Genomic DNA, 10,323 nt, shown 5'->3' on the forward strand with positions numbered 1-10,323 from the left:
ATCTTGATTACCATGTTGATTCATATCCTGTTGTGTGTCATGATGTCGGTTGTGAAACACTATGATCTGAAATATGATCCAACATCAAGTTCAATGCTTATACTGCGACCAAATCTCCACTTAAGCCTTATCATCCACTTCCTACTCATATTGCAAGTGCAGGTGAAGTTCATGGTATGGGTAATTGGGGAGACATCTCCACTTAAATTTAAGCCATACCATCTTCTTCCTAATAAGAATGCATGATAGTGAGGTTATTGATGAAGTACCCCCACTCCACACACTTAGCGTCCTCTTCCTAGTGAGGGTGAAGTTAGATCAGGTGCGACCATAGATCCACTTAAGTTTAAGCCTTGTCGTCCACTTCTACTGATATTGCAAGAGCAGGTGAGGTTCAAAATATGGGTAATGGGGAGACATCTTCACTTAAATTTAATTAAGCCATACCATCCTCTTCCTAATGAAGTTCCTAACAAGTGGGTTCATGAGACAGGGAAGTTCTTTAGAGAGAAAGTATTGAAGGCCAGATACCGTCATTCTGATGCCCAATATTCATGACTTTATGCCAGCGAGGACGTTCTTGCGGCGGCCAATAGCTATTCTTGAGTTCAAACTTTGATGAGTTGCAGAGTGTGTTCCATGTGAGTGAAGGCTCTAGCATGGAGAAGGTGATGAGGAAGACTTTAGTAGAATGTGAGATGAAGCCTAGCAAGGGGGAGACAAAGAGGTGTGTGACTTCAATAGAAGACATGGTTGATTTTGTGGTGTCTATGTTAGGGAAGGATGTTGAGGTGAAGGCCACCAACTCTTCAAGAGGGTGGGTGGAAAATATTGAAGTTGGGAACATTAAGAGGATTGACAGTGGAAGGATAACCACAACGGTCGCATGCCACCAGAGTATGTTCCCTTGGTGTATTATTGACATAAAGTTCTAAATGTTAGGGTTTATGAGGTCACCATATTGGATCCCAAGAGCAAGGATAAAATTAACAAGGGGATGGTAATGTCACCTGGACACAGGTGTGTGGAAAGAAAGCCATGAAGCTTTCAAGATGGCTTTAGGCTCAGAGACTGGTGAAGTTGAGTTGTGTCACTGGGACTTTGAGAATGATATAATTTGGGTATGTGCTGGTTGAACTAATCACTATTACTGGTGATATGTGGGGTGGTGTATGTTCTCCCTCGATGATTCACTGAATCCCACGTATGTGTTCGGGGGTCTGAATGAGCACCACGTATACAAGCATATGGGGCTTGTATTCCCGTGTATGTTGACATCACTTAGCATTGGAGTCTGGTGTGATTGCAAAGACTTAAGTACCCTTTGCTATTCTTCTCATAAAATGACGGTTTGAGAAAATGACAAAAATGCCCTTTATTCAAAAAAGAAAAAACAAACGGTTCAAAAAAAGGACAAACATGTCCTTCATCCAGAAAGTCAAGGATGATGTTGAGTCTTCAAAGTCTACACAGTGAAACGAACCTTAATCGTTTCGCCGATGGTGATCCGGCGAAACGATGGTGAGCCGACGATTCGATGGTCATCCAGCGAAACGAACCTGAGCCATCAAAAATGTCTGTTTGAACTTTTCATCGTCATCTTCTTCTTCTTCCTTCTTCGTAAAACACTGTAAAACCCTCTCTCTCTCTCTAGAGAAGAAATCAAGGGAGGCAATAAGTTCCCCCTGGAGAAGGCCATGAACATCAACCCTCTCACACTCTCTCCCTTCTCTTTCTACTTTTTTGCACATCTAGCAGACGATCCTACATTGCTCCATCAAACACCGACTGACCTGCACACTGACTATAACATCGTTCAACTTGATGAGTTGTGGAGCTTGGTTCATAGTTTTTGCCCTTACAGGAGGGGGTTTGGGGGCTCCTCCCAGCGTGGGTAGCATTATTCAACTTGATGAGTTGTGGAGCCTTAATTAGAGTTTTTGCCCTTACAGGAGGGGGGTTCAGGGGCTCCCCTCCCCCCGGTGTGGGTCCCAAAAAAGAGCAATAAAGCATTTTGTTTAATCGTGGGGCTCATGTTTCCTTCGGTTGTTTCTTGCTCGAGGTTTTCGTAACACCCCTTCCCACAATTTTTCTATTTTTCTTTTTTTGATTCTTTCCCATGATTTTTTCAATGACTCCTCTACAACGATTGTTAGTGTTGTCGGGTCTTTAACGAGCCTCACAACGATTTATAGTGTTGTCCGGTCTTCCAACAATGATTTATAGTATTGTCGGGCCTTTCTACAGCGATTTATAGTATTTTCGGGTCTCCAACGAGCCCAACAACGATTTATAGTGTTATCTGGCCTTCCAACAACAATTTATGGTATTGTCGAGCCTTTCTACAACAATTTGTAGTGTTTTTGGGTCTCCAACAAGCTCCACAGCGATTTATAGTGTTATCTGGTCTTTCAACAACGATTTGTAGTATTGTCGGGCATTCCTACAGTGATTTGTAGTGTTTTCGGGTCTCCAACGAGCCCAACAACGATTTATAGTGTTATATGGTCTTCCAACAACGATTTATAGTATTGACGGGCCTTCCTACTGTGATTTGTCGTGTTTTCGAGTCTCTAACAAGCCTCATAATGATTTATAGTGTTATCCGATCTTCCAACAATGATTTGTAGTGTTTTTCACAAATCACTATAGTGATTTATAGTGTTTTTGGGTTGCACAACACAGAATAATAGGGGTCTGGTTTTTAGTTAAAATGGAGAATGAAATGACCATAGAAATCGCTGAAAATTTACAGGAATAAACTAAACTCAATAACGAAGACACCACTTTGGTCCAGAGGTTGCTGCCCCCGAGCCCCGCCAGTGGCGGCCCCCCCTGGACCCCCGCCCGCCGCCGGGGGGGGGGAACCCCAGACCCCCTCCTGTAAGGGCAAAAACTCTAAATCAGGCTCCATAACTCATCAAGTTGAATGATGCTACCCACGCTAGGAGGAGCTCCCAAACCCCCTCCTGTAAGGGCAAAAACTATGAATCAGACTCCACAACTCATCAAGTTGAACGATGCTACCCACGCTGGGAGGAGCCCCCAAACCCCCCTTCTGTAAGGGCAAAAACTCTGAATCAGGCTAGACAACTCATCAAGTTGAATGATGCTATCCACGCTGGCAGGAGCCCCCAAACCCTCCTCCTGTAAGGGCAAAAACTCTGAATCAAGCTCCACAACTCATCAAGTTGAATGATGCTACCCACGCTGGGAGGAGCCCTCAGACCCCTCTTCTGTAAGGGTAAAAACTCTGAATTAGTCTCCACAACTCTTCAAGTTGAATGATGTTACCCACGCTGGGAGGAGCCCTTAGACCCCTCTCCTGTAAGGGTAAAAACTCTAAATCAGGATCCACAACTCATTTAGTTGAATGATGCTACCCAAGCTAGGAGGAGCCCCCAAACCCTCATCCTGTAAGGGTAAAAACTCTGAATCAGGCTCCACAACAGTCAATGTGCAGGTCAGTTGGTGCTTGATGGAGCAATGTAGGATCTTCTGCTGGATGTGCACAGAAGCAGAAAGAGAAGTGAGAGAGAGAGTGAGAGGGTTGATGTTCATGGCCTCCTCCAGGGGAGATTTCTTTCTCGGATAATCTTGCAGTGCAGAAATTGGGTCTTAAATAATCATCTTCGGGGTACTTAAGTCTTTACAACCACTCCTTTTCTAGAATCGTCATTTTTTTTGCACCAATGGAGGAGAGGGTACTTAAGTCTTTGCAATCGCATCAAACTCCAACGCTAATTAATGCTGACAAACATGGGGATACGAGATGCACATGCTTAAATACGTGGTGCTTTTTGGGACCCCCGAGCATGAGATGTTCTGTTCGGGGGGTAACATATAACCTGCTTCGGTGACTATGAAGCTTTAAAATAGTGAGATATGATCCGAGTGTTATAATGGCGTGGTTAAGCTGTAAGAGTCGTGTTGTGCATAAGTAATCAAGTTTTTCAGTGTGAATGTGAATTTGTTAAAACTTTATAATAGTAAAGGCTCTCTTCTAAGTGTTGTACATTGCTACTGAATGGTGAAAAAGTATTATAAAATAAACTGAACATTGGCCTGGAGGGTAATCATGTGTGTTTGCACTTTGTATTATGGAAGTTCATGTAAATGCTTCCGCTTTTGCCTGGAGAGTAATCATGTGTGTTTGCACTTTGTATCATGGAAGTTCATGTAAACGCTGATAAGGTAAGTGTGAACACCCCAAATTTTCAAAAATCTTTTTATATTCCCCTTTTGCCCCTAATATCATTTTCTGAGCAATTGAGTCTCTTTTAAATCTAAATTCCAATACATTTCTCAAGTTTTACTGAAATTAAATTCATTTTATATGTTTAAATTGATTTCGGATTCGGATCCATTGTCCGGATCCAAATCTGAGTCTCATTGTCCAACTTTTAATTAAAATTACAGAAAATATCAAAATTAGTTTTTTTTAAAATAGATCGGACAGTCCATCCGACCTCCGTATGGATCCATTGCGTTGTATTTCTTGATTCGAGTTTCAAAACTCGAACATTTTTTCAAAACTTGGGACCAAACCCATTATTTTAAAGATTTTTCCTCAAAATAAACCTGATTTATCATAAAAACCTTTCTCTTGTAAATATCTTAAAATTGTGTAAAATCAGTTTAAATTCCTTAGTTTTTTTAGAACTTTGTTTTCAAAAAATACAAAAAAATATAGAAAATTCAAGAAAAGAACAAAAAATAAGAAAATCGAAAAGAGAAAACAATAGAAAAATTCCAAAAATCCAGAGAAATAGGCAATCAAAATTCTTTTTGAAAAATTGTTTTGTCAAAACCTCTCTTGAAAACCCTCTTATGATTTTTTTTTAAAAGGAGCCCCCTCCTGGGAATTTGAGAAAAATTTCAACGGCCATCTCCCGCGCACATTTTCCCCTCTGTTTCCACCTTCGATCTCCAACCATCGCCTGGGTTCTCCTCCATCCATCTCCAACAATTTTTCTCCCGAACTATCCTCTTCTTCTTTAAAAGGAAAGCACACAGATGAATGATGCATCCATTCCCCACCTCTTCATTGCGCTTCACGCATCAATCACCTTCTTCCTCTACTTCTTTCTTCTTCCCCTCTCCACTTCTTCTTCTTCTTCTTTTCTTCCGATCTCTCTGGTTTTCTCCACTTAACGAAAGGAAGCCGATCATCTTCAAGCGAATTAAGGATCCATGAACTCCATCGAGCATCCATTACAATCCGTCTTCTACCACGCCATCACATTTCTACTTATCCCTCGGTAGTTGCCACCGACTCCTCCTTCACGGTGCTTCTTCCCCAGAGTTCCTGCAACTCCAAGTAAGTGCTTTTTCCTCCTTCCTCATTCAGAACCTCCGCGGCATCTTGGTAAGTCCTCCTTCCCCCCTACAAAGCGAAGCAATCCGGTAAGTCGCCGTTCTCCTTTCTCTGGTTTCCTCTTCTTTAATTCCCTTTGAAAATTTTTTCTATTATCGCCCCCTTTACGCACCAAAGATGGTGTTGGATTGCCTATAGCAATCTCAACTCACCTGTGTGCAACATCGATAGGAATCCTTAGATTCCAACACTTTCATTCCTTCGTTAATTTTTTTTTTCTTTTTCCAATTTCTTACTTTATTATACATCATCCTTTCAATTTCGTTTCCCTTTTTCGTTCTTTCTTTATGTATATTTTTTTTTACGGATTGCATTTCCATTTTGCTTTTACCAACATGATCGGCCTCCCTTAACAGTTAGCTTCATCATGGTCTTCATCTGGGTCTAATCCATGGAGAAATCTACCTATATTCTTTTTACATTTGGAATGATCTCCACGATGATATCCGATCTGATTCCGTATCAGATCAGATTCATTTTGTAGAAGTTTTCAATCGATTACATTGGATTCCCTTCCTTCCTAGGGTTATGATCACATTGTTGGCTCATTCTATGATTTAAGTCCTTTCAATGCAAAGACACGCTCTGTGTTTCGATTATCATTTCCCTGTCGTCGTTCACATTTTTTGTATCTTCTTGGGAGCCACTTTATATTTAGCCTCTCATCCTGTTGTCTCTAAAGCATTGTCTCACCATTAGCATATTCACAATAGCGTATAAGAGATTAGCCTCTCATTTCGTCAATACTATTTAAGAATTATTGTTTTTCACCATTAGGAATTATTGTTTTAATACAATCTAGGAATTGGATCGACAATGCAAAGCTCCAGGTGCGGCTCAAACTTTGTTAACTTCCCTGTTTATTATCTATTCTGGAGTTCCCTAGCTTTTTAACGTCATCATGCTTGATCTTTTATTTGAATGAGCATGCTAATATGTGGAAAATTCCTTTTACTCACCATCAGCGATTATCTGAATCGGTGAATCCCTGTGGAAATTACTTGCATCCCACATAGTTTTGAATCGTCCAAGCATTTTTCTTATTAACATTATCTGCAATATGTAATCCCAGGCTTTAGTCCATTTTAAATGCCATTTTAGATGATCGTAATTGATATTTCATAAATCAGGCACTTTGGGTGCGGCATTGCTCCCGTACCTTTTCTTTGCAACCCATTCATTCTTTGTCTCAGCTTCACATCCCTTTTGAGTTCATTCGGTTGGCATCTACTCTGTTATTCCTGTGTATCACAAGCAAATCGCCTCGAGGAAAATCTCATAAGAAAATCAAAGCCCATGAATCGATGAGCACATTTTGCATAAGTTGCCAATTTTAGACGTCAACTCTGCCAAGAGCTGGATGAGATTAGGCTCACCTATGCATTAAATCTAGACTGAGTTCATTTTTTTCCCTTCATCTATGTTTTGAATGTCGTCTTCTCTATTTTTGTATCTTCAGATATGTTGTGCTTTTGTATTATTGCCTCGTTAGCATGTAAATTTTTTGAGTTACCGCAGGATTGCTTAAGACTCCCATATTTGTACAGATCATCTCTTTTCTCGTGAGCATTGGCTGAAGATAATGCAAAATGAGTTCGCATCTCTTTGTGTGTTTTGTATCATCTCAAGCATCTTGCATTTTTCTGTTGCAAAAGTATTGTGCATTTTACATACTTGGTTCAACATGTTCTCCCTCAATCATCTCTTGAATAGGGTCTGTCTGTATAAGTAATCAGGTATCTTCCAAAACCTATGGGTGTTGCTATACCCCAACTTGCTACTTGTAAGAATATTTTACTGTGGGAGAGGGTGAACCTTGACTTGGATGCATCTGAAATCTAATAGCAGAGTTTGTCTCATCTTATTGGAAGGAAATTACGAGATGCCGACAACGATGTAGAGAACCAAGATATTGGATGTAAAAAAAAAAGGAAGTAAATCAACTACAGAACACTCAAAAGTTACATCCCTGATTTTATGAGAATTGATGGGTACTACATGTGAAGACTTGTGTTTGATGGTATAAGGGAACACTTAGCTCTGGAATTTGGCAGTCATAGTAGAGTTGGGTACCGAGACCCCAGGTAGTCATTCCACCACCTGTGTTAGGTCCATCCCCTCTGTAGAGTCTGTACACATGTTATACTCTGCCCATTTTTTTTTCAACCTCCTGCAAAATGCACTGTTCATAGCATTTCGCACACACAACACTCTGCGTCCCATTTTCCTGCTCTTTCAACATTGCATATCTTCACCATCATTGTTGCCATATCAACACCATGCAGATATTTTAGCTTATACCTACATGTTTAATAAAATTTGGTAATGACATTTTTATCATGTAAATACTTCAGAATCTTTGACATCTTTGTTTCCCATCTATAATAAAGACTGTTATGCACCCCTTTGAATTTTGTTATAACCCACATTCATGGGTTGCTACATCATAAAAGGCTGTTTTCCATTTCCTGGATCCCATCTGAGTGTGAGTATATTCTCTAAGGTGGCATAAAAAGTTTTTTTTTTTGCATCAGGCGAGCCTCTAAGAGTCATGAAGAGCCCACACACAAGAAACTTATTTCCTGTTGGAAGAAATGCAAGAGAGGAGATCAATGCATAATGTTGTGTTTATACATCTCTGTTAGACGAGTGAGTCAGGGTTGAGAGTATGGTGTAAGCGTCTCATTTGTTTGATGAGATGTGGTAAGGTTGATGAAGCTGTCTGCTCTGGTCTTATTCACGTTCTTTACCTAGAAGCCAACTTATCATGTTGTACCTGTACTTCTCGAACTTGAATCATTGCTGCTAATTGGAGATTTTGATGCTAGACTGCCCCAGGATGATCGGCCTCTTGCTTCGGTCTTATGGGATCAAAAGACTAAGCTGCAGTGGACATAATATCAAATTACAATGTGTTAGAAATGTTGCATACCCTTTTCAATTTAAATCATTTACTACACATTGGTATCATCACTGTATGTTCTGATTTGTCTTCCCACACATCACTGTATCCATGTTTTTCTACTTACTGTTGCATATACCAACATCACACCATGTTCACTTACACTTCACAAATGTGCACCCCCACTATACCATAGCACTTTCAAGATTCTGTATGTTGTCATCCACAGTACACATGCATATCTCATATGCTGTATTTGTGTTCTTTTTCTTTTAGCACTTAGCAATGGTATGTATATCATTCACTGCAGTCACCTCTAACCATTTCCTGCAAAATCCACTGTAGCAACACTTAGGTCCGGTTATCATATACCTCCTTAGGATCACACCATCACTTATACACAACACACATATCTGTTGTTAGTCATTTCCTGCATTCATCGTGGCGTGTTTCATCATTCCATCTATATGCCTATACTCATTAGTTTAGGGAACAATTGATACATATGTTTTATCATTAGTTTAACCTATCATATAGGCATGAGCATATCATTTCTGTATTTTAGGCAATCATTCCTTCATTTAATGCATTCCAAGGCATATATTTTCTTACCTATGATATACTGAAACCCCATTAGCTTAAGAGCATCGTACATTAAACATTCCATCTTTTTCCTATATTCACATCTCATTAACTCTTTTTTTAGAGAAAAGTTATAAATCGTTGAATTTCTTTTCTAGATTAGGAATTTGAATTCTAATTCAATTCAAATGTAATAGCTAGATCATAATGAAAATTTTACATTTCAAGCATTAGATTAAAATGTATGAGCATGGTAAATATCATAAATTGCTTATTTTCATGCTTTTTGCCTTTATTTTCCAAAATCTCACAATGGTGAAACACGGATGGCACGTGCACCATTTCGTAAGAGGTAAATCAATCCTAAGTTGATCATTTACATCAATGGCCATAGTTAGGATGTAAACAAGACTTAGTATTTTTATCTTTTATAAAATAACACTGGATCCACAATAGATCCTTTTTCAAAATTCATCATATTTTCTTTAAATATTTTTCTCTTTCATCAGAGTTTAGTCTAAAATTGATTCAATACATATACCAATGACCATAGTCAGGGTATATTGAGAGTTAATTTCATTTTAAACTCTATAAAAGCACAAAAATATGTTTTATTCTTTACCTGAATTTAAATACAGGTTATTATATAATACATTCAATGACCATAGTCAAGGATGTATTATATTTTTAATCTTATTTTAATTCATTTAAAGAATGAAATATGCTTTTCAAAATCCAATTTTAAATTCTTTAAATTCATTCATCATTTAGGATAGAACTGCATCATATTTTCAAAATTCCCTTTTTCAAAACTCCAAGTGATGTTAATATCTTCTTCAATCAATCTTCAATTCTTGTAAAATCCAAATTCATCTTTTCATTTTCAATTCTATTTCATTTTTATTCTCAAAGTCCAATTTAACTTTGAGATTTCAAATCCATTTTATAAAAAATCCAATTTATAAAAAATCCAATTCAAATCAGATTTCAAAGTTCAAATTGACTTTGAAATTCCAAATTCATTTTATATTCAAAACTCCAATCAAATTCAAAGTTTAAATTAACTTTGAAATTTCTGATTCGTCTTCAAATTCAAAACCAAGTTTATCTTTTTTCTTCAAATTCAAATTCAAAATCAAAGTTTGAGATTGATTATGAATCTCAAAGCTTGACCCTTCCTAAATTTTAAATTCAATCTGGGTTTTCAAAACCTAGATCCATTTTCAAAAGTCCCATTTGGACTTTCAAAATCCAAAATCCATTCTAGGATCCAGAATCCAATTTCACCTTGGATCTTAGACTTCAGATCCAAAATTCCCTTTAGGATCCAGAATCCAATCTCCACCTTGGATCTCAGACTTCAGATCCAATTCCATTTTAGGATCCAGAACCCAATTCTACTTTGGATCTCAGACTTCAAATCCAAATCCATTTTAGGATCCAGAACTCAGCTCCACTTTGG

The 10,323-nt window shown here is 38.4% G+C and overlaps 1 protein-coding gene across 1 annotated transcript; it reads left to right on the plus strand.

The window, feature by feature from the left end:
* Positions 1 to 238: 238 nt before the first annotated feature.
* LOC149843581 (polygalacturonase-1 non-catalytic subunit beta-like) lies at positions 239 to 1,136 on the plus strand. The gene is made up of 3 exons (XM_090000932.1): positions 239 to 322; positions 630 to 897; positions 1,021 to 1,136. The coding sequence occupies exons 1-3, from the start codon at positions 239 to 241 to the stop codon at positions 1,134 to 1,136; spliced, it is 468 nt and encodes a 155-aa protein (XP_089857058.1).
* Positions 1,137 to 10,323: the final 9,187 nt, after the last annotated feature.

Source organism: Nuphar pumila, chromosome 3, assembly GCF_984573655.1.
Source record: "Nuphar pumila chromosome 3, dmNupPumi1.hap1.1, whole genome shotgun sequence".
NCBI lineage: Eukaryota > Viridiplantae > Streptophyta > Magnoliopsida > Nymphaeales > Nymphaeaceae > Nuphar > Nuphar pumila.